General features: G+C 41.4%; 1 protein-coding gene across 1 annotated transcript in view; it reads left to right on the forward strand.

Moving 5' to 3' along the window:
* Window positions 1-19611: 19611 nt before the first annotated feature.
* The window catches only part of LOC121611738 (storkhead-box protein 2-like), a 93067-nt gene continuing 87099 nt past the window's right edge, over window positions 19612-25579 (forward strand). Inside the window, exon 1 of the mRNA XM_041944414.1 lies at window positions 19612-19951. Coding sequence (XP_041800348.1) covers window positions 19612-19951 — 340 coding nt within the window. The remainder of the gene's footprint in view (window positions 19952-25579) is intronic.

A 25579-nucleotide genomic window follows, 5' to 3' on the forward strand; every position in this document is an offset into this window, starting at 1 on the left:
TTCATCAAGTTTGCAATTGAAGATGAGACAAATAGACAAATAAAAAGTCTAGCTTTATCTAATGCGTATATAAATTAACCTGCAGCTCAGCTAGATCACTGTGCTGCTCCAGGCTGCTCCCTCCTAGATAGAGACGTGAAGTCTCGGTTTTACGCAGATGACCTTGTTCCGCTGTCTCCTACTGAACAAGGACTATAGCAACAGCTGGATATAGTAGAAAAGTACTCTAAGAACTGAGCCATGACATTAAATATAAAGTTAACTAATATAACATTTTTTCAAAAATAACCCAGGTGTCAGGAGAACAGACACCAGTTACTGTAAACAGTTATATCATAGAACATATTAGTTATACCATAGTAGGTATAACCATCACAGCATTAGGGAGTTACAAAATTGCACTTAATTCACTGAAAGCAAAAGTTCTAATAGCTTTAATGCAATTAAGAGAAAATTCTATTATCTTCAAATTCAAATCTGTCTTAAAATATTTAAGGTCCACTCAGTCATCATGGCAAGACTAGTTGGGATAAACATCCCACAAAATCTTGCAAGCTGTGCTGAATTCAGAAGATACCTTTTACACATACAAAGACAAACACCAACAAATGTACATGCAGCAGAATTAGGCAGATACCCAAATAATTATGGGGAATGGGATATGAGCTGAGTCAAGCCAAGCAGAGAGATAAGTGAGTAGATAGCGCAGCCGACAGGTCCAGAGGAAATGCTGGGCTGAACAGGAATTTGTGGCAGGTGAGCAGGGCAGACAAGGCAAAGGGGCAGGAGAAGGGTCCAGAGCAGAGCAGATGGAACTGCAAGAAGATGAGAAATATAATCAGTTGCAAGAAACAGACTAACAAGCCAATGCAAACTAGAAAAAGGCTGGAAACATGGACTGGCTGAGGGAGGCAGGGGGAGCCTGAGGGCTGAACAGGGGTGGAGCAGGTGGGCGGCCTGGAGACAGTGGCAGAGCACTGCCCACAATGCTGGGCAGTGTTGGACGAGCATCTGGGCAGTGGTGAAGGTGAGGAGCTGGGCAGCAGAAAGGCACAATGTCAGTAGGAGCCACGCTACCTTCTAGAGGGATTCCTGGAAGGTAGCTCCAGGAAAGTATAGGAACTGGCTGGGTTCATACTAGCCGACTGGCTAACTGGTTGGAAGCTAGCACTCTGGAGGCTGCCTGGCTCTAGATGCAAAGTCTACCAGAAAAGGGAGCTGGATGACAGGGAGCCTGGTTACAGGGAGCTCTGATGTCCTCGGGAGTTTTGTTTTCTTGTTGGGCCATCTTGAAAGCCAGCCTGGTCCACTGAGAAAGGAGACCTGGGGAATTGTCAGAGGTGGACTCAGGCAGCAAACTATCAATTTTCAGGGAGCCACTGGAGGAATCCAGATTAAAGGATAACTTTCGTTTTTTATAACCTTGACTTTATTTGTAGCATTAAATACGACCTTTTAGACACCCAGACAACTTTGGTGGCATTTGGAGTCGTTTTGAAGAAATTAGCCCCAGCTAAACTAGCCGGCCGCCAATCTCTTTCACCTCCTCCAAGGAAGTCTGTTGGGTCCATTTTGGGTCAGGTCATATGAAGTTTGCAGTTCAAACTGACTCAAACATAGAGACACAGGAAAGTAGGAATGAACAGGTAGGTAGGTAACTTCAATTCATTTACTGGAGGGGGCACAGAAGTGGGAAGAGCAACACAAAATAACTAAAGGTGGCTAGAGAGTCCAGGTAAAAACAAACTCCAACTAAGAATAATCTCAATGAAAGTAGTCCAAGAAAACACAACACAAGACACCAGACTGCTGAGAAAACAGTTCATCATGGGCCTGAGAGAGGGCCCCATCCATCAAGAGTTACGGCGACGGGTCAGAAAAACCCCACGGTTAACCTTCAGTTTTGCTTTGTTTTACTTTGCTGTGTTTTTATTATAACTTAATGACCCAGTGCATGGACTTCTAGCCTTTTATTGAAGTAGTCTATAACACCTTGAAGCTGCTGAATAAACAGAACCCAATCCTTTTATCCATCATACAAAATAATACCTCATCAGAGAGCACACATTACAACTTATCCCAGGTTAGGTGACTGTGGAGGCCAGGTCATCTGCCGCAGCACTCCATCACTCTCCTTCTTGGTCAGATAGCCCTCACACAGCCTGAAGGTGTGTGGGGTCATTGTCCTGTTGAAAAACAAATGATGGTCCAACTAAGCCCAAACCAGATGGGATGGCATGTCGCTGCAGAATTCTGTGGTAGCCATGCTGGTTAAATGTGCCTTGAATTTTTGAATAAATCCCCAGCAGTGTCACCAGCAAAGCACCCCCACAACATCACGCCTCCTGATCCATGCTTCATGGTACCAGACATGTTGAAAAAAATACACTCACCTTTTCTGCATCTCACAAAGACGTGGCGGGTGGACAAAAAATCTCAAATTTGGACTCATCAGACAAAGTACAAAGCTCCACTGGTCTAACGTTTCTTGGCCCAAACAAGTCTCTTTTCTTGCTGTTCTTCCTCAGCAGTGGGTTCTTTGCAGCTATTCCACCATGAAGGCCTGATTCACGCACTCCTCTGAACAGTTGATGTTGAGATGTGCCTGCTACTTGAACTCTGTGAAGCATTTATGTGGGCTCTAAGCTGAGGTGCTGTTAATTTATGGTTTCTGAGGCTGGTGACTCTGATGAACTTTTCCTCTGCAGCAGAGGTCACTCTTGGTCTTCCTTTCCTGGGGCGGTCCTCATGAGAGCCAGTTTTATCATAGCGTTTGATGGTTTTGCGACTGCACTTGAGGATATATTCAAAGTTCTTGAAATCATCCGGATGTCTTAGAGTAATGATTGACTAAATTTGAATAAAGTCTTATCTCTTAGCTGCATGTGTGCTGATGAAGACCAGAAAGAGAGCACACATTACAGCAATTTGAAAGTCTCTGCACAGCTACCTGGTTGCTTCAGAATTGATTTTGAGATCCTTTTATTGGTTTATAAAGCTCTTAATGGTCTTAGTCCTATCTAGCTATTAGATTTGCTTTTATCATATTAACCCTCTAGAACCCTCAAGTCTGCTGGAAGTGGCCTTTTAATTATACGAAAGGTTCAAACAAAAACACTTGGTGAGTCATCCTTATATTACTATGGTCTTCGCCTCTGGAGCAGTCTCCCTGAAGACATGAAAGAAGCTGAGAGTGTTGCTACTTTTAAAAGCAAATTTAAGGCCTACCTTATTTACCTTTCTTTTCCTTCCTATACCTTTCCTTTTTTAATATGTGTAGCAGCTGAGCCTAAACTTAAATCCACTGAGGGGCTGCATGAACGGGCTAATGAGTGTAATTGATGAACTAATGCTGGTGTGTAGTGTTAATGAATTAAAAGTCCGACTTCTATTTCTTTGTTTTGTGCTATTTTATTTGCTCACCCTTACATTTTGTTTCCATTTCCCGGTGGACTTAATTCAAAACAATGAACTTTGAAACAATATGATACAGTAATACAGCGTGTTACTCCTCGTGGCACAGCGGTCAAAAACTGTATTGCTCCTCCGTCCAGCAACACCTGTCACCTGGACGAAGGTTCCTAGCTATATAGGACAATGACCCCACAGCATAGTGACCCCTACTGGCCCACTTAGTGTCTTGCATTTGCATATCTTAAAATGGCTCCTACAACATGTTTTAGCCTGTTTTGCTTGGTCTATCCTTTTTATTCTATTTTTTGTTTTCTTGATTGTTTCCCCTCTTCATGATCTATTTTTTATGTCTGGTTTTATTTCATCACATCGCCTCTTTGTGGTTTTACTATTCTATTCTTTTATTACTTTTATCTTTATTTTCCTTTTAGTATCCTACACTTCTGGTTTTACTCACATAATTTATAGTGACTTTATTTTATTATTTATTATATTTCATGAATATTTTTTTTACATTTTTATCCTACCTCTGATGTTTCCCCATTGCAGTTTCATGAAAAGTTATGTTCTTTGTTTTTATTGTGTCAGTATTTTAAATAATTATTCCTAATAATAATTATAATAATTCAAATAGCCTGCTCACCTTCGCAATACAGTATGTCTAGAATTCAGTGTTAATATTGTTATTGAAATGTTTTCATTTCTTACTGTCACCACAAGAGGGCAGTGAACAGTAACGATCACTTTTTTAAGAGATAAAATATAGCTTAGTTGAGCCCACATTGGGGAAATTATTAAAAAACATTTTTTTAGTGCAAAAAAAAAAAATAGAATGCATTAGTCTCACCACTTGTACATCCATACATGGGCATGATCGACCCAGACTAGTGACAGAAGAAACACAAAAAAGCACAAGAACACACTAAAACAAAGAAAAGCGGTCAGAGCTGTTGACCAAAAGGTGTGAGAAGTGAACACCACAATGTATATCCTAAAAAAATCTAAATATCAGCAAACTAGCATTGACTGCTATTTTGACATGGCTCCCATAAAATATGAGAGTGGGCTCCACTCTATCCAGCATGTTATAAAGAAAAGTGACCTGAACTGCTTTTTGAGTCATGATCTATTTTATTTTGGAAATCACTACAGGAAGTGTTTATTGTGTTTGCTTTGACAGTAGTAAAGATGGTTAGGGTTTCTATCTGAGAGCTACATACAGCGTGTGTTCATGCTATTGAACCAAACATCAGACAGATTTCACCAAACATCTGTTTATTCTTCTGAGGATTGTTCCAACATGTCACATCCCACACTTACAATATGATCAGCATAGTGAATAGCATCAGAAGTGTCAGTGCTGCAGTTGCATACTCTGACCACTAGAGGGCAGGACTCACTCAATCACTTCTGTATAAATCCATATCAGGACCTTAACATCAAGAGAAGAAGACAAAACCTGTATAAATGTTGTAGACATGAAATCTGAACCTCCATCCCATGACTGGTGACAATCAGTAATTAAAGAAATCTACTAGAGGGAAAAATTGCTCTATGTTAAGATTACAGAACTCACAATTTACAGAGAGATGGTCAATTTGGTTAAAGGCCAATTGAAGAAGATGGGCTCACTTATTGTATTAATGCTCATAAAATTCCATTCAGATCTTACTGCTGAATGAATTTATGACCTGAGGCAGCAATGTAGCTGTGGGCTGGTGGTGGGACATTGGAGTAATCTGTTGGGTGAACAGGAAAGGATGGATGTCACTGGAGTGTAAGACTGAACAACAGGACAAATAAATAAGTTGGAAAGGCAGTATAGGCCAGCTCTTTGACCATACTACCCCTTACAGTTCAGGACATTATGCATAACCATGGCCAGGAGAAAATACCTCCAGCATTGCTGAGTGGGGCTTGTGAGGCCACTGAGGGATAAGATGTGAGAGGTGTAAGGAAAAGAGTTTGACAGAAAGGGAAACTGTACCAAAAAAAAAAAAAAAAGATGCTTTCCACATACATACATGGAGGCCAAACATAGAGATGGATGGTAGGGCAAGGTGCATAAGTCTGTGTGGGCTATAATGTACATTGTAATAACTAATTTACTGAACAAAAATATGAACACATTTTTGTTTTCACTCTCAATTTTCACAAGTTGATATAAAGGACTTTTACTGTGTAAATAAAAGGCTTCTTTCTCTAAATTTAACTTTTGGTAAAATCTGTGTTATGCCTCTTTTACAGAACATAACTCCCTTGCCAGTTGACGAGTTTGCCTTTCTGTTCTTTTTTCTGGCTTGTCACATTCAATGTCACGAACAAGCTGGATATATGGATCATAGCTGGATAATAAAAAGCAGCATGGATCCCAGTGACGATGATGAGGATGAGATGAGATGGAAACTGAGTGTAACAAATTAACAATCTAAAATATATAAAATCATGTGTCTACCTCGGTGTATAACACAAACACAGGCAGTCTCATTCGGACTAATGCAGAAAGTATAATATAAGCATATGTTAATTCACTGAGTAGTGAATAGGAGTGAGTAGGAGAATAGGAATGGTCATATTTTCACAGCTTTGATTTAAAGCCACTAGGTTTTCACACCACACTGGTGTCCGTATGAATATAGGAGTCATATTGGCAGTTACTTTGCAGTTAATAGTAGTGTTAGCGACACAAACTGTGATCTGTTGAAAAACCTTCAAGTAAAACGCTCAATCTGCCAGATTATCTACTTTGTAGTTTGTCGGTGGCTCATTTTGTGATGTGAAATCCTAAATTCTGCACAGTTTTCATGAAATTTAAACCTAGGAAAAGGGTCCGGATAATCAGGATTCTTTTGAGATTCATACAAGAGTCTACACTGGATTCCACACACAGGAAGACCAAAATTGCTGCTAAATCCTGTCCAGGGACAAATCTACCTTCCCTACACTAATGTTGGTGTACCATAGCGCATTCTTCAAATGTATATTTCTCTGGAACAACTGTGGGTGATGTTATTGGAGCTCCTGCACGCATTATAAATTCACCAGAAGTCATTCCTTTTATTGTATACCACATCCATTTATACCATGCATTTTGGTTGGCTCTTTCCCAAAGTTTATCTTTAGCTTTCATACTTCGCTGCATAGGTTTAGCTCTCTCTTGCTCTTCTACATTTTTCTCATATCTTGTCCCCCCTGTTCATCATAGTAAACATCATAATAATCATCAATGCCTGTGGTCTCTTCATCTGATTTATCTAAGATTGCTATAAGGAAAGTGGTAGTAACTTTGTGAGTTGTTGCATTAATTGTGCTTGGAGCATGCTAAGGTGTCAAACTCTGAATAATTTTCTCTGGGGCTATAATTCAATGTGCAGGAGGTGTGGTAGTCAAAACTGATGTTGGAGTAGTTAACAAGTTAGCTGTTGTCGGGTGTATAAGAGAGGGAGAGGAGGGGGAGTACAGCACACTGATAGACAACTTTGTTGAGTGGTCCAAACAGAACCACCTGAGGCTGAACATCAGCAAGACCAGAGAGATGGTGATCGACTTCAGGAGGAAGAAGACGCCTTCACAGCCACTACGGATCAGAGGGGAGGTGGTGGAGGAGGTGGAGGACTACAAATACCTCGGAGTGGTGATCAACAACAGACTGGACTGGAAACCCAACACAGAGACTGTGTACAAGAGGGGGATGAGCAGACTCTACTTCCTGAGGAAACTGAGATCCTTCAACGTGTGCAGCAAAATGTTGGAGATCTTCTACCAGTCTGTGGTCTCCAGCGCCATCTTCTTTGCTGTTGTATGTTGGGGAAGCAGCATCAGAGCCAGCGACGCCAACAGACTTGATAAAATCATCAAGAAGGCTGGCTCTGTACTTGGACTCAGACTTGAGTCTTTTCAGACTGTGGTGGAGAGGAGGACGCTGAATAAACTGTTATCCATCATGGACAATGATCAGCACCCTCTCCATCACACAGTGGACAGACAGTGGAGCACCTTCTCCCACAGGCTGCTACAGCTCCGCTGTCGATGGGACAGATACAGGAAATCCTGCCACATGCCATTGCACTGTGCAATAACAGCTAAAAAAAAAAAAAATCTAATAATAATAATAATACAATACTTCTTACCACTACTGTTTGCTTTTGATATTTTATTATTATGTAAATAATTTTTACTGCTTGCTATTTCGATATTTTATTATATACAGTTTGTTCTTTTCCATTTGCTTTTGATATTCTTATTTTGATATTCATTTTGCATTTGATATTCTTTTTTGTGCAATACTTTTACTACTGTTTACTATTTAGCTATTTTATTATTATGTATATAATCTTTTTACTGCTCGCTATTTTTATATTTTATTATGTATAGTTTGTTCTTTATGGTCTTATTTTCACTTATTTCACTGTGTGTAATGCTGCTGCTGCACTGCAATTTCCCAGCTTGGGATAAATAAAGTTTATCTATCTATCTATCTATCTATCTATCTATCTATCAATGACTCGGTTAGAATTGTTGAAGTTCAACCGGAAGTAGTCCTTTGCCATGGAATAAAAAAATTTGCACTTGTGCTTAAAAAGAGGGTTGCTAATTTGCCTGACACGGTGGCAGCTATATTAAAGTTGGTTGTCCATGTTGTGGTGTGGTAATTTTCTGTGTAACAAAATCTACATTTTTTATCTGCATCTGTGCAGTATAAGTGTACTCTGGACTCCACTGATGTCTCATTCTGACCTTGATGTTAATTTGGTTTCCAATAGTTACTGTTACCAGACACTGATCTAATCCCCATTTTAACCCCTGCCTGTGGCCTAATTCAGTTGGGATGGGTAAGCTTACTTCCCATCCCTACCTAAGTTTTCTCTTTTTATGTTTGGCATTGTCTTTTTCTGGCTTATTTAACAATCCTAATACAACATCTAGTCCTATATGGGTTGAAATGTGTGTGTTTGCTTCATACTCCTCTGATTCTTGGACTCTGGTTTCCTTCAGAGGTGGAGTCACTTTCTGGACGCTCATGTTTAGGATCTTTGGCGTCCTCACCAGCTTTTTCAACTCTTGACTTCTCCTTTCCCGGTTTCCTGTCACCCACATCAGAATGCTCATTACCATCAGAACAAGCCTCATAGTTATTCTGGTTTTCATTCTCTTCAGAGAATCAAAGTGCTTCCTTTCACTTGGAAGCTTTACGTTCAATTTATTCTTAATGAACCATGATTTGGCTTTGAGGATCATCCATTGATGATACTTAACTGTTGCAAGATACCTTTGGCAATTTTCTGTACAAATGCTGATTGTTGTCAGAACTTATTTTATGATGGTATACCAAATCGTGGGATAGGAGTGAAGCGGTCAATGATCACCAACATGTAGCGTTTTCCTTGCGCTGTTTGCATCATGTCAACATAGTCTAAACTACACGTTTGAATGGTCCTTCTGGGACTGGAATGTGTCCCACAGGTGTTTTGACACTTTTCCTCACATTGTTTTGAGCACAGATCGCACATGAACTCAAGACCTCATCAACCATTGCTTGTAAATATGGTGACTAATAGCCTTGCTGCTTTATTTTCTTTATCATCTCTCTCCTTTCAGAGTGGTCAGCATCGTGTGATTCTGAGATCAAAATTGTACACATTGACACAGATGCAAGCAACAGTCCTTCATGTGATTTCCATAAACATCTCATTCACTGTCACCCACTTTGCTGACAAACATAATGTTCAGTTTGACCTGCCTTTTCGACATGCTCTGTCGGTTTGACATGCAAATCAACATTTGAACAATTGACCTCCAGCTTCCTTCATGATCTTTCTGAAGGAAGCAGTTTTTCAGCATAGTCTTCAATCCACTCAGAACTAAATCCTGTCATTCCTAAGAATGATCATCTGCCCAACAGTTCGTGGGCATGGGGCTTTAACACACACCTTCCAATTGTGAGGGTGACATTGCAATTGCTTTGTGAGAAACCATTCTCCCCAGGTACTCTACGTGTGGTTTACAGTATTGTAATTTAGCTCGAGAAACTTTGTCAATCTTGGAGTACTTTCATTAAGTCTCAACAAAAATTGTCAAGAGTTGATGCACTAAGCAACAAATCATCAACAAACTGCAATAATGTGCTGTTGTGCTGTAAGCATTCAAGGTCCTGTTTAAGAACCTGGTTGAACACATGAGGGCTGTGTTTGAAACCCTGAGGAAGTTGTGTTTAGCTGAACTGTTTCCCCCAGTATGTGAAGGCAAAAAGATATTGGATCTTTAGATAGTGGGACACTGAAAAACACGCCGCACAACTGAATTACAGTAAAAGAAACTTTGCATCAGGTGGCACAATTGTGAGAAGTGAATGAGGATTTGGCACCTCTGCAGGCCAATCTTGTAAGACATCATTTACTGCTTTTAGATCATGTACCAATCTTTATTTAAATAGGTTAACTTTTAAGACTGGCAATATGGGCTTGTTGCAGACACTGTGTGCCTTAGTAAAAACTTGTGCTTTTACTAACCGCTCTATTGTCTTGCATACCCCTTCTTCAGCTTCTGTTTTCAGTGGGTATTGCAGTCGAACAGGTAATTTCACATTTGGTTTTAGGTCAACCTTAACTGGGTTTGCTGATGTCTTCCTTCAGAGCATTGCCTTCTTCAGCTTTGTGTGCTGGAATTTCAACCACTCATGGTTGTGCTAGCATGAACAAAGCATGAATCTGGATTTACACAAGTGTAAGTCACTCCAGCGTCAACCAACTTGGGATTTGTCCGTCTTCAACCCGAACCTGTAAAATTCTTTGTCAGCCCCCATGGTTAAACTAGGCAACTGACCCTCCCCTGCAGGATTCTCTGGGCACCCCTAGTAACCATGTTTTGGTCCTGCCCAGGGCCCACACCTCCATGTTGGAAGGGTCGAGTTCCACGACCACACTTCATCCAGTTAGGGTCAGCTCGTGGCCTTGGGCTATCCTCAAGGAAATGCTCACTTTCAACATCCAACATGATCTGCCCATTGGTCTCAGTTGACCTTCCCAGTGTGGTCGGGGGGGTTGTTGTCTCACTGTGCCATACTGTTGTTGTGGATTTTATCAAAATTGGAAATGGACCAGGATCATTGTATCTATCTGGTGGGTGTATGTTGTGTCCATATCTGAGATCATAGGCTCTGTCACTCTGTTTGCTCTTTTTACTTGGGTCAGCTGTTTGCCTACAATTGCAATTGGTGATACAATAAGTAAAAAAAACAATGATTGTATGTGTGATCTCTTTTGACTTGAATAGCAAAATAAACCACTGAGTTGAATAAAAAAAAGCAGGAAGTCCGCCATTCAAGCAAACAATGAATAATTTGGAGAAAATCTAGCAACCAGACTTTGATTAGATTAACTTAAATCTAGATCATTTGGAAATAAGGAGCAACAAAAGAAGAGCAACAGATACAAATCTTTGTTGTCTATGATTGTTATGTTTTCAAAGGATTTCAGTGTTCAAAATGACAGAGTAGACAGGAGTTATGTCTAACAATTTAATGAATGTTCAATAAACAAGGCAGCAAACAAATCCAAACTAGGCTATGAGTTTACAAAGGCTGAGTCTATTCTGGGTTTCGCAGACAAGAACCAATGAGAGTTTGAATGATCCAAGGTTCACAAGACACTTAGGAACTGACTTGCTAGATGTGATTGGTTTCAACTGGGATACATGGAAAACAGGGTGAATCCTCATCTTAATGGCCACGGGGTTAATAATTGAGTTAATAACAGAGGGATCCAAAAGGCGAGACAATTTCTTAAAGTCCGTTTTGAGGTGTATTTTTGGAAGAAACTTTCTGACCTGGTTTGTACTCTTCCGTGATGATAAGCAATCTGCTTGTTCTCCACTGCCAATCTGAGTAAAGCCACACAAGCCCTGTTTCATATCCTTCAACAGCGGCAGAGATGGAGTTGAACAGACGGAATGGAGACCTCCTCTTGCTGGGCTGGCAACAGGAGGACAGGTATCTGAGATGCCTCAAACGCTTTAGGACTGTAGCTGTCTAGTGAGAGAATTGTGGGCATCTTCTACTCAATGGAGGTGGATCGATCCGTAGGTTGGATCAGCGGCTGATATGCACCTCAAAGCCACTTCTCAGATTGACCGTTGGTCTGAATATGGAACCCCGAGGACGGGCTGACCAAGTCCCCCAGTACCCAGCAGAACTCCTTCCATACTTGGGAAGTGAACTGTGGACCTAGTTAATAGTTAAGATAAGTTTTAGGGGGCCAGGCCAATGATGAAGTCTAGTATTCATAATATGTAATATGTCACCAGGGGTGGCCTGGCACGGGTAGTCCAAGGAGACCAGCAGGTGCCTGATGTGACGCTTTCCCCTGAGCGCAGACAAAATAAGTGGAGAAGCATTCCCGGGTGTCAGTCCCCATCTTGGGCCACCAAAAGTCTCTTAAGAACCGTGTTTCAATCAACACCAGGGTGGCAGGCGAACTGGGACGTGTGAGCCCACTGCAGGACCTGCAAATGGACAGAGTCAGGGACAAACAGGCGGTTAGGTGGTCCATCACCTGGATGAGGTCAGTGGCGTTGCGCTCTATTGAGAGCGGGATCGATTTCCCACATGACTGCTTCCATCTCATCCACACTGTGTTGCTGGGAGAGGGCATTAGGTTTCACATTTCGGGACCTGGAACAGTAGGTGAGGGTGAAGTTGAACCACAACTAACTAAGCCTAAACTGTTACCTGCCACCCTGTGTTTTCAAGCTCTCTCCCTTCAGGTCCAAGCTTTAGTTGACTCCGGGGCAGAGGATAACTTCAACGATCAAGTAATAGCAGAGAAGCGCAGACTGCCTCTGGAGCCTTTATGAACCCCAGTCACAGCTAATGCCCTGCATGGTAATTTCCTTGCAGAGGTAACACACAGCATGGCACCCATAACTGTAACTCTGTCCAGTAATCATACCAAACAAATCCGGCTGTGTGTCGTGTCTATTCCACACATGCCTTTAGTCCTTGGATATCCATGGCTCTAGCTTCATAATCCACACATTGATTGGGCAAGACATAAGATTAGCACCCGCAGGAGAGCTCTCCTCAGGAACTGGAGCCTGCCTGTGTAACCCAGAAGAAGAAACCACTGATCCGAAGGAAGCAGAGGAAAGATGAGAGTTTCTCCCTTTGTCTCTTTAAGACAGTTGTCTAGTCTAGCAGCCAGTGCAATAACTGCCTGCAGGCCAGAAGGGAGATCTTGTGTAGCTAATTTGTCTTTCAATTGTTCATTGAGTCCCTCAATGAAGATACTGTGGACAGGGAGACAAGAGGAAGGAAAAAACACAGAAGCACAAAGGAGACTGCAGATCTCCACAATGATTAACCCAATCGACTTTGTATTTTTAACTTTTTTTTTATCTCAAATAATTGTAGTTTAAACAAGTTTGTCTATTTCTGTCTAACAGAGATGTGTGTGTGTGTGTGTGTGTTTGGTGTACTTCATTTTTGTTTATATTTTTGAATGTCTGTGAAAGCGAGAGGGGAGGGGCAAACCCCGCCACTCTGGGACTCATTGCTTGCTATTTTCTTAGTTTCTCAGTTTTGCCAGAGACGTCAGTAAGACACACACATATCCCTCTGTAGCAACACAACACACAATTTTAACTGCATCGCAGCATATTCTAGTGGGATCAGATTTACTTAAATACACTGTGCAATATTGTTCTATATTTATTAAAATTATTCATTGTGATGGGAAAGATTTAGGACCCAAATGCAGTATCATTAGTACATGAAGATTGTTCTTAAAGATTTTAATTTCGATCTTGGCAGAGACAGAATAGCAGCCACACAGTACAAAGCTCAGTCTTTTTTAGGCAGATTCAAAGTCTTTTGAGGTGTTTGGTGAAGCACACATTAAACAAACAGAGGCAGACGAAAAAGTAGGAAGTGCAGGACAAAACTTGTGATCAGAAGACTGATGTGTTTACCGGGGAACAGAACACAAGGCGTAGTCGAGGCAGGCAGGTTCGTTAGTCAAAGTCAAAGTCAAAGTCAGCTTTATTATCAATTCTGCAGTATGTACAGGACAAACAGAGAATCGAAATTGCGTTACTCTTCAACCCTTTGTGACAGGACATATATTAGAAAAGAGATAAATAAGAAAACTGTACAATCTAAATAAAAACTGTACAAACTAAGTAAGTAAAAACTGTACAATATAGATAAAAACTGTACAAACTAAGTAAAAATTGTACAAACTAAACAATGAAACATTGATGGGAGATCAGCCCAAAAAGTATGGCTGAAGAGTCTTGCAAGAAGGCAAAGAACAATCTGGCACTGAGTGAGTGTGGGAGAGCACCTTAAGTACTGGACTGATCAGGTGAGGACCAGGCGAGTGGAAAGGTGGGCGTGGCTGGCAAGGGGAGTGACAGTGGAAAAGTACTGGCTGGGCAGGTGAACACATGAATAGAATGGCAGGTATAAGACTGAGGACACTATAACAATACCCCAATTTAACAACACAATTTCCCACTCTTATACTCACTTTCACACTTCCACACATGCTTCAGAGCAACTTGTCAAAACCTTCTATTATCTGTAAATTCAGAACACACTCTCAATTATTACATTTCAGCTTGAGCAAATGTGAACAAAATACAACAGGCTATTGTGGAAATTTTGCATATTTCACTCAGACTTGGTTGAGAGAGAAAGAGAGAGAGAGAGACAAACACTTCAGAGTTTTTGTCTTTTCTTCTTACACACACACACTATTAAAGCCAGCACACACTTACGAAGCAAACATGCACGCACATGCACTCATGCAGTCAGAGCACCCTTTCACACACATTCAAAACAAACATAAAATCACACTCTGAGATACTCCGCAAAGTTATGTCAGTCAGTCTGTTCAGTCAGAGAGTCAGTCGGGCTCAATATTTATTTAATATATTAAATTAATATATATATAAGATATTTAATAGTTCTGAATTTGTGTGAACTTAATTTTTTTGTTGGTGTTTTACTTTATCAGGAGACATTGGAATTGGCAGTGCTTATATACCAGGTATGGCCAAACTATTCCAACAAGGGCCGTGTGGCTGCAAGTTTTTGTTCCATACAGTCAATGGGCCCCCTAATTATCAGCTGAAGACAGAGATCAGCTGATTAAATGAGTCTAGCGTGGTGTGCTCCTCCTTGGTGGGAATGAAAACCTGCAGCCACATGGCCCTTTATAGAATAGTTTGGACATGCATATTATAGTGACCCTTTTCGCCTATCGAGCAAGGGCACCTGGTTGTTGATGGTGAGAATGTTTCGATGCGTGTAAAAGACATGTCCACTCCACTGCTTTATCCAAAATAATCACGGTACTGTTTAAAGTCAGTCTGGCTTTTATCGCCCTGTCCTGCACATCACCTGGGCTATAGGCGTACTGCAGTCTTTCACAAAAGGATTCACGCTGGCCACTAAATTTCACAACTCAAATTTCTCCTCAATTCACACCACACAATGTAGGCCTGCTTTCTTCATCAACAACGTCCACGGCTTGGCCTGAAGCCACCGGGTTCTCACACTAACGGCTGTTCTCTCAGTTGCCTTTTATCGCCAGTTGTAATCAGAATTTGTAGTTTAACACAAATTTAAGACTCAATTTTGTTACAACTTTTTTTTGCAACCACCTATGTGCATGTAGGATTTATTGACTGCACCTGACATGCCCCGTCTTTCTCTCTCTCTTCTGGTTCTTTAACTTGAAAGGATCAGATGACTGGGCTGCATCTCAGCACGAAGGACAAACACATATAGATTGAGAGACAAATGTCTCCTACCTTGTCAGTCGATGCAGAGACAGAACAGTGTCACCTCTTGACCCCTCTACAATCCTGCCAACAATGCTAATTATGTGGTGGAGAGAAACGACATTAACCACAAGGTATAGCAGATGCAGCCAGAGCGGGACTTTATTTACTGAGTTCTGCACATGCAGAAGTCCTGTCTTATCTTGTCTACATTAGTTTACATACTTTTGCAGACTTGACCAACGCCCACTTATTTTGAGAGGATGTCCAGCCAGGCGTCAGCCAGGTATGGTATATCAAGATGCTCAATAAACAAGGGGCCATGCATTATCATGTTGCAACATGAGGTGATGGCAGAAGATGAATGGCAGAACGAGGCTTCAGGATCACAGCACAGGATCACTGTGCATTCACATTTCCATCAGTAAGTTGCACCTGTGTTTGTTGTCCATGGCTTATGTTTGCCCATACCATAACCCCACTGACACCATGGGGCACTCTGTTCAAAACATTGCAACAACATTCAAACAACATTGACATGAGCAAACCACTTACCAATATGATGCCATACATACTGTCTGCCATTTGCCCTGTACAGAGAAGAGCGGGATTTAGAATGACTAGATCACTTATCCAAACATTGAAGGTGAGCATTTGCCCACTCAAGCTGGTTGCAATGACAAACTGTAGTCATGTCAATACCCTGGTGAGGACAATGTGCATGCAGATGAGATGCAGACTTGCATGAGAAGAAGGTTTTTAGACAGTTTGTGCAAAAAATTCTTGGTTGTGCAAAGAAACTGTTGCATTGGCTGTCTGGGTGGCTGATCTCAGATGAACTTGCAGGTGAAGAAGCCAGATGCAGAGGTCCCAGGTTACACATGGGCTGCAGATGTCAGTTGGATGCGTTGCCAAATTCAGAAAATGGCAGTGGAGATGGCTTATGGTAGTGAAGTAACCATTCAAGTCACAGGCAATAGCTTTGGTGGACATACCAGCAGTCAGCAAGCCAATTGCACTCAACCAAATTCACATCTGCATTGTGTTGTGTGATAAAACTGCACATTTTAGACTTTACTTTTACTATGACCAAAGCACAGCTGTGTCATAATCCTAATACTAATCAGCAGTGATTGTCGTTTAGATACCCAACCCTTCCTGTTTTGACTGTAACCTACGGAAAGATATTCTTTCATAACTAGCACATTTTGATGCACTACCAAAATTGTTTAACTTTTTATCATCACAGTCCATAGATTCAAGGTGCATATTTTGTGAAAAACAAAATTATAGGTGGAAATGGGTGTGGCCTACATCACAAGATTCAGCTAAATTCAAGGAATGCATGAATGTAAGTTTTTTGGATGTGGGATGTACAATGTTGGAGTTATTGGCAAAAAAGCCCCCCCCAAAAAAGCCATTTTTTTGGACATGAGTCAATTTTGGTGTCTTACATGTGTCCACCATTTTACACTACTCCTGAAATTTTCACTTGACTTGACTTAACTTTTATGGTGTATGCGGCAGTACAACTTTTACCAATGGAATTTTTTTTTTAAAAGGCAGGTTTTAACAATCGCACTTGGCAACCCCTGGAAGTAATGCAAGTTGGACCTGCAAGGCCTATTGGAATGTTTCACATTGAGACCAGCACAGAGATTGGAAAAAAATAAAATCACTTCATGTACTGGAAGGATAATATTGTTTTACAACTTTTCCAGTTTCTGTCAATTTTCTGATAAAAATATTGACAGAAAACATGCGATTAATTTCCATGTTCAGTACAAGGACTTAAAAAGGCAGCCCCAATAAGTGCTAATAAGGACAGAGTGACAAACAGTGGTGGAGTTCGATATCAGTTTTCATTACATTTAGCCTGGTCTTGCAGAACATAAATTGTAAGGCTTATCTTTAAATAAAGCAGTGGCGTCTCCTTGTTGTTATAAACAACCGCATACTGAGAAAAAGGAACATGAAATATTTAATGATCTCCACTGTGTTCTTGTCGCTATAAGAGCAGTGTAGCTCACTGCTTAATGTGTGTAGGCAGTGTGTAGTTGAGCTAGTGAGAGAGAACGAGTGGCAGAAAAGTGACGGTTACCACAAAATTTTTAATCTGGCAGTAAATGTACAGTATAGGTTGCAATGCATCAGTTAATAAATGTTTGGTGGAAATGTGGCTTTACTTGCTCAGAAAAAACTCACTCATTGATTCATGCAAAAATGCATCATTCTATATCATGTTATGTGCTTGTTTCAAACATGCTATTTTGAATTTTATCTTCCTTGTACCAAACTGTGCTTAAATAATCAATCATGGGATCATTGGGTCATTGTTGTATCATTGGTGTTTATGTTAGGACAATGTGGACACCTCAGGTGCATTTGTGGAATATGACCAGTCATCATTTCTACAACCAGTAGTGGCTGTAATAGAATTTGTTGTAACGGAACTTTTTATTTATTAGTAATAAATCACCTCTGTGTACACACGTATGATGTGTTTCCAGCAAAGTTCTTTTATCAATCTCATAAAAAATTAAAAATCTGTAATATACAATATAAATAATTAACATAAACACAGATAATGGCAATAGAAAGTAATGTTAATGGTGAACATTACAACTTTCTTACTGTGTTTATAGATATCTGTTATAAATAAAAAAACAGCCAAAAAAGAAAAAAGTAACAACAGAAAATTGTAATAACATGTCAGAGTATTTACTTACTATATTTATGTACTAAGGGTTATTAACAAATATATATATTCATGTTATTTTTGTTGCTGAAAGTCTTTTGATCATATTCAGTCTATGGGGCTAAGTTGTAGGCCATTTATGCTCCTCACAAAAAACTTATCTATGATGAGTAGATGAGTCTCACAGACCATGGAAAAATGTTTCCCTGTTGTCCGGTGGTATGCAGTGGACATTTCTGCATCACTTGCCAGGCAGCAGTTGGGTGAACAGGCTGTTACTGGGGTGAGTGATGTCTTTTAATGTCCTCTGGGCTGTTTTAATCACGTGCAGAGCCCTCCTGTCCTTGACCGTGCACAAACCATGCCAATTCATGTTTCCACACATGATGTTTTCTATTGCTGCTCTGTAAAAGTTGACAAGAGCTTGACAAGGTGTGGGAATTTTGCTTTCTTGGGTTTCCTCAAGAAACAGGCGTTTCTGAGCTTTCTTAAGCGATATGAGATGACCATGACAGGTAACCCAAGACCCAAGAACCTTAAACTGTTCACTTTGCTCCTTTTTTCCAAAACCAGTGACCAGCCACTTGGTTTTGCTGATACTGAGCAGTAGGTTGTTCTTTGTTCTTGTGTTCAATTTAAATGTGCAAATGAGCTTTCAAGTTCCCACATTTAGCCAAATATCTCATGCATTTCAAGCTTTTTTTCCCTTGATTTTTGAAATGTCCACATCCGTAAAAAAAATCTCAATAGTAATTGATGATGAAGATTAAGAATGAATTGACAGAATATATACAGAGAGCAATAGAGTAAAATATGAACACCTTCAAAGTATATGCCATCACGGCAACGCAGGTTGAAAAGCAAGTTATATATGTTTTACAGAACTAAAATGTGAAGCTCGCATCCCTGATGGCTGCATATGTGTGGACTTACTAACGGTATTTTTTTCCAAACGACTTATACATCTTAATGTGAAAATTTCGCCGGAAGATAGTGTTTTCAGGCTTGTTAACAATCTCTTGACGCAGCTCGGTAACGATGCCTGCCACCGCTGTACCTTGACGAGACAGTCCTGCTTCCAGTTGTGTTGTCGCGCACCGCAGCAGAGAGTGCCCGGCTTGAGACTGTACATTGCTGACCGGAGGTTGGAAATATCTTGTCTGCTCGCTAACCGTGAAGGCTGGCAAAAAAGATACAAGCGTCCCACGAGACCCAGTTGCTACCTATCGACGATAAAAGAGGAGGTAGCGGGGGGTGGGGAGGGGGGAGGGGGGTGGGGGGAGCGGTCGCCGCATCTGTTGCCTGGGTGAACTCATTAATACGCTAGCATCCAGCTAGCTTGATACCTAACGACATTTAGGAAACATCGAAAATCAAGAATGTCATCTCTCGTTCCTGGTGGACAGCGATCGACATGAATCATCAGTAAATACTGGGTCCGGTGACAGGGCGATATATTACGTCCGGAGAAGAAGACGTACCTTAAAAGGTGTCGGAATGTGTTTCATGTAAGGCTGGGGAGCTAACGGGAGCTAGCAAGCTAGCTTCATAGACATAACGTTACAGTTGAAGGGAATGCGGCTGATGCAGTGTGTAGGTTCTAGATAGACACCCTGCCAGCTAATATGGACTGTTTCCTATGAAGTCTGACGGTGTGTCAGAAAGGTGAATTCATAATAATGTTGCATTCCATAGTCAGCTAGAGGGCCGACGCTACAATGGAGTCTTTCCTACAGATAGCTCCCCATTCCCTGGCTATAGTGCTGTCCAGGGTCGGGGCTGGTGAAGCGGTGGGGGCTGTCGGAGTATCTGAGAGCGACGAGCTGCCGAGGCATCATACCGGGTATGAGATTTTTGCCGATTTCAAAGCAGAAAATACACAGCATCATGTGTGGAACCAGCGGATTACCGAGGCAGTGTCTGAGACCTTTTTCCTGGGATGGATAGACGAACACGTGCTATTGATACAGGGGAAGGAGGACCATCTGGAAGTACTGAGGGAGGGATGGATGCGGAGGTCTCTCAATCCGCCACGGGGATTCACCATCAAATACCTGGGTAAGGCCTCTACACCCACTCCTGTCTGCTTAGGTTTAGGCTGACTAATTTTCATGTGCTCGTAGGTACGTATCCATTCATATTATACCAGATGACCTCCCCCATTCATCAACTAGACATTTATGTTGTCCATCATCATCATTTTCATCGTTCACCAGTTAAACTATTTTTCTGTTGCATTCAGGTTTATTCTAAAACGAATTAGTCAGGAAGTCCATTGGCATGAGCCACACTGGACATTTAAAGAGGCAATTATGTCATTGTAAATGTTCATTATAAAAACTGAACTGGGAAAGAGATAAGGGGGAAATGTGATAAGTATCTTACAGTCTCTAATATGTTCCAGGTAATGAAGTGAAGTTACTGTTTTCATACATCTTATTTATCCCCTTCTTGTGCCATCAAAGTTCAGAACTACACAACTTGTGGTAATTATATGAACTAATTCAGCAGATGAAAATAGTTTTCTCTTGCACTTTTAAGTCACTCAGAATAAGACATCTAACGAAATAGCGACATAGCGTATTATACTAACTGTTGGTGATGTAGGAAGAGGAGGTGAAAAAGCCCTAAAAAAAGCCCCCATGTTTTTTATAAGCAGAGTTGCAGACCAGGGTCAAACAGAAACGTTTTTTCTCAGTTTCTTAAACAATAAAGACACATCTTGGATAGCTGGAATGTGCATTGTCACGTGGTTGAAGAGAAGGGACTGTTTTCTGACTTTTCAGAGTAAGTGACACAACAGCAACATTACAAACATAATGACCTTCAAAGCAGCAAATTTTTTTCTGTACCCTGTACCCTCCGAGCCAATCCTGTCTCGGAGGTCTACAGACAATTCCTTTGACTTTATGCTTGGTTTGTGCTCTGACATGCGCTGTCAAGTGTGGCACCTTATATAGGCAGTAGTGTGCCTTTCCAAATCATGTCCAATCAACTGAATTTACCACAGGTGGACTCCAGTTAAGCTGTAGGAACATCTGAAGGATGATCAGTGGAAACAGGATGCACCTGAGCTCAATTTTGAGCTTAATGGCAAAAGCTGGGAATACTTATGTACTTGATTTTTTTAGTTTTTTATTTTTAATAAATTTGCTTAAAAATCTCAAAAACTTTTTTCATATGTCATTATGGGGTATTTTGTGTAGAATTTTGAAGGAAAAGATTAATTTAGTCCATTTCAGAATAAGGCTGTAACATAACAAAATGTGGAAAAAGTGAAGCACTGTGAATACTTTCGGGATGCACTGTATCTCTGTAGCGATCATTTCCATAATGTTATCAGACACTTAGATTAACAATCTGAGTCCGTCACTGGCAAAACATGCACTTATAGTACATGCACTCTGATGGTGTGCAAGGCATGCATTGGTATGCATGGGAAAAATAAGTTCCAATAAACACAGATAATATTTGACTAGTAATTCTCATTTGACCGAGATGTTGTAATTGTGCTCCATTGTGCTCCACTGCTCAAAATTAACCTTTTAGTTCCAGACTAAAGGGTATTGGACTATTTCAAGCAAAGTTAACTGAAACTGACATCCCTAGCCCTAGTATAAATCTTAGGAACAACACTTAAATTGACATACAACGGAACATTCACGATTTTTAAATTTTTACTTTATTACTGATAAATACTTTTGCAATAAATAGACCATTTGCAGAAATACCTGTATGATAAAGGCTGTATGATTTGGCTGGGCTAAAGCTTTGCTGTTGTTTTGATTTGAGCTTTTGTGGGTGGTGATGTGCTAAATGGCTTGTCATGAGTAAGGTGTTTCTCTTAGAGTAGTTGACTGTCATCCCACATTATTTGCAAGTTGTTTTGAGTTTGTCAGTTTCCTTTCCGCCATTGTCAGTACTTGAAACTTGAAAACTGAAATACTTCTACACATCAGCTCTAAAAGTCGATGGAGCATCCTCAATCTGTTTTTTGTTATCGGCACGTTCATCCGTCATTTTCTCGTTGGGTTTATTTTTAGCGGAGCTTGGCTTGCACGCAAAGGATGACTAAGATTTGTCTTCTTTACTCATATGATTGCACCCTCTGCTGTTAAAACAAATACAATACATTTTTTGACAAGGAGAGATTGTCACAGTCCCACGATGGGCATATGTATATATATATATATATATATATATATATATATATGTAGGCCACTGCAAATTTTTCTGAAATCAGCATCTCTTCTTGTATGACAGCCATTCCTCCATTCCAGTGTCTGAATTCTTGAATTCCAACACAGACACAGCTCATTCTGCTTGATGCACCTCAACCAAATCTTATTTAATTTTGGTTTATCCTCTTGCAATAGGATCAGCTAGATGGCAAAATAGTGCAAGTAGTACCTCAAAAGTAATTGGAATCAAGTAAGTAACTATTGACCATGCCAAAAGGGTTGAAAAGAAAAGTGTTGAGCCAGGATAAAAAGGGTTAAATTCTGGCTTTACTGGCAGAGGGATACAGTGAGCTTCTTAAAATTTCTAAGATGGCGGTTCATAAGAACAAGGTCAAGCAGCAGACACTGGGGACAACAAAGCTACGGACCGGCAGAGGGCAAAAACGACTCTCCACTGACCAGAATGACCGTAAACTCATTGGAAAGTCACTCAGCCACCATAGGATGACATCAAGTGGCCTACAAAAAGAATGGCAAATGGCAGTTGTGGTGACGTGCACAGTGTGAACGGTTAAAACTGGCTCCTAAGGGCAGGGGAGAGGTGGAATGAGAATTAGCACCTCCAAGTCCGAGGCCATGGTTCTCGACCGAAAAAGGGTGGCTTGCTCCCTCTGGGTTGGAGGAGAGTTCCTGCCTCAAGTGGAGGACTTCAAGTATCTTGGGGTGTTGTTCACGAGTGAGGGAAGGATGGAGCGTGAGATTGACAGGCTGATCGGTGCGGCGGCAGCAGTAATGTGGTCGTTGTACCGGTCTGTCGTGGTGAAGAAGGAGCTGAGCTGAAAGACAAAGCTCTCGATTTACCAGTCAATCTTCGTTTCTACCCTCACCTATGGTCATGAACTTTGGGTCATGACCGAAAGAACGAGATCTCGGATACAAGCGGCTGAAATGAGTTTCCTCCGCAGGGTGGCGGGGCGCTCCCTTAGAGATAGGGTGAGGAGCTCTGTCACTTGGGAGGAGCTCAGAGTAGAGCCGCTGCTCCTCCACATCGAGAGGAGCCAGCTGAGGTGGCTCGGGCATCTTTATCGGATGCCTCCTGGACGCCTTCCTGGGAGGGTGTTCCGGGACAAGCCATGTATAAGGTTATCCTGGAAGAAAACTTCCTTCTGCTCTAAGAATGTTCCCCAACTCTGAGAACTGTTTTTTTCCAGCAGGACAATGCTTCATGCCAAACAGCTAGGTCAATCAAGATGTGGATTCTGAAGATTGGAAGATCCTGCCATGGCCAGCCCAATACCCAGACCTGAACCCAATTGAAAACATCTGGATTGTGATCAATAGGAAGATGGATTGGGCTGGCCATGAAACAAAGCTGAGCTGCTTGAATTTTTGCGTCAAAAATGATAATTTTGTAGTGGTCTCTTAATTTTTTCCAGAGCATTCTCAAAAGCTGAGTACTCAAAGTGCCTTTACAACTAAAAACCTTCATTCACCCATTCACACAATGGTAGCCACCATGCACTGAGCATCGGGAGCAATTTGGGGTTCAGTATCTTGCCCAAAGATGCTTCAACATGTGGGCTGCCGAGGCCAGGGATCGAAAAGTGGATGACCACTCTACTTCCTGAGCCACTGTCATCCCTATGCAGCAGTTCTAGTGAATTCTGTTTAGTGCATTCGTATGTAACCAGTGCAGAGCAGACAGTGTTTTAACATCACTGCACCTTAAGTGCAATAATGTGCAAAGTACAAAGTCTTGGTTAGCAGCAACAGTCATGGTTAATAGTGCAAGATTTGATTCATGAGTTCAGAAACCTGATGGCCTGGTGGTAAAAACTGTCCCTGAGTCTGGTGGTGTGCAGCCTTGGTCCAGTATTGTCTACCAGATGGTAATGTTGGGGCTTGGTAGGAGCAGGTTTGGTATTGAGCAGACATTAAGGATAGTTATTGATACCAATAACTACCTTAATGACACTGAAGTTATTAATGCGATTTAATAATAATGGGGCACCACCCTGAGGTCAGGAATAAATAAACAACAATGATCTGAGTACTGACCCCTGCAACCAGCTGTTACCACAATGCATTTGCACAAATAATCATTGTGCATGTGTGAGTGAGAGAGAGAGAGAGAGTGAGAGGTGAGGCAGAGAGAGGGAGAAGGCAAGATGGCGGACGTGGCATGGGCATTTCAAGACTTGACAAAGATATGATAAGCACAATAGAGGACATCTGAACACAAATGGCAAGGAATGACCCTGAGTTGTACCACTGCTATATGTACCTTTAAGGTGTCTGTGAATACCTGTAATGGCACATGGATGGATGGATGGATGTGTGTGTGTGTGTGTGTGTGTGTGTGTGTGTCAAAGTGAAGCAAAAAGAGATAATAAAGTGCAGCTTACTGGCTTTACCACAGTGGCAGAAACAAACAAAAAACAAAACAAAGTGCAGTGGCACAATCAATATAACATGCTGAGTGCACAGAAACGAGCAGTAAATAATGATAATGATTGAGGTATTTCAAACAGCAACAAAAGTACTTGGTATTCTGTTGATTGCTCCGTGCTGTCTCCTGTAGCCCATGATCATTTCCTTATTTTTCCCGACATTGAGAGAGAGGTTGTTGTCCTGGCATCAGCTGGTGAGAGCTTTCACCTCCTCTCTGTAGGCTGTCTCATCATTGCTACATGCTGAGGCACAGGATGGTCATGTAGTCCGCACACTTAATGATGGTGTTGTGCTTTGTGTGTCGCCAAGGCAATGGCATCATCCATATTCTCTGTTTTATCTGTATGCAAACTGAACAGGGTCCAGGGTGTCAGGAGGGGAGGAGCAGATGTGGGTGTTGATTAGTTGTTCGAAACACTTCATGATGACTGATGTCCAGAGGTCATATTTGGCTGCTTTGTAGGCCTTAGGGTCCTCGAGTTGAAGACTGTGGACCGTAGTGTGGGACTCCTGACCGACAGTTCTCACAGTTCACAGGTAAATGGTAAATGGACTGTATTTATATAGCGCTTTTCTAGTCTGATGACCATTCAAAGCACTTTTTACAATGCATGTCTGTATTTACACACACATTCATATGATGGTGGCTAGGCCACCTGATCATTGTTTATTTTTTAACCATTCACACACACCGATTACACAGCATTGGGAGCAATTTTGGGACTCAGTATCATGCCCAAGGATACTTCGGCATGCAGACTGCCAGGCCAAGGATTGAACCACGACCTCCTGATAAGTGGACGACTGCTATGTCTACTGAGTCACAGCCGCCCTGGGGAAGGTGCAGGTGGTGGCTTTTGGAACAGCATCATCAATCACTATAGCCTATGACAGTGTCTTTATACTTGCAGATGTCTCCATCAGCTACGTCCTGAAACATCCGCCCGTCGGTTGTCTCAAAGTTGTCCTGTAGGACCCCCTCTGCCCCTTTGTTCCATTTGTCAATGACCCTCGAAACTGGTTTTGCCTATTTTTAAGCAAAAAAGGTGATACA

This window comes from Chelmon rostratus, chromosome 9, assembly GCF_017976325.1.
Source record: "Chelmon rostratus isolate fCheRos1 chromosome 9, fCheRos1.pri, whole genome shotgun sequence".
In the NCBI taxonomy this organism is placed as follows: domain Eukaryota; kingdom Metazoa; phylum Chordata; class Actinopteri; order Chaetodontiformes; family Chaetodontidae; genus Chelmon; species Chelmon rostratus.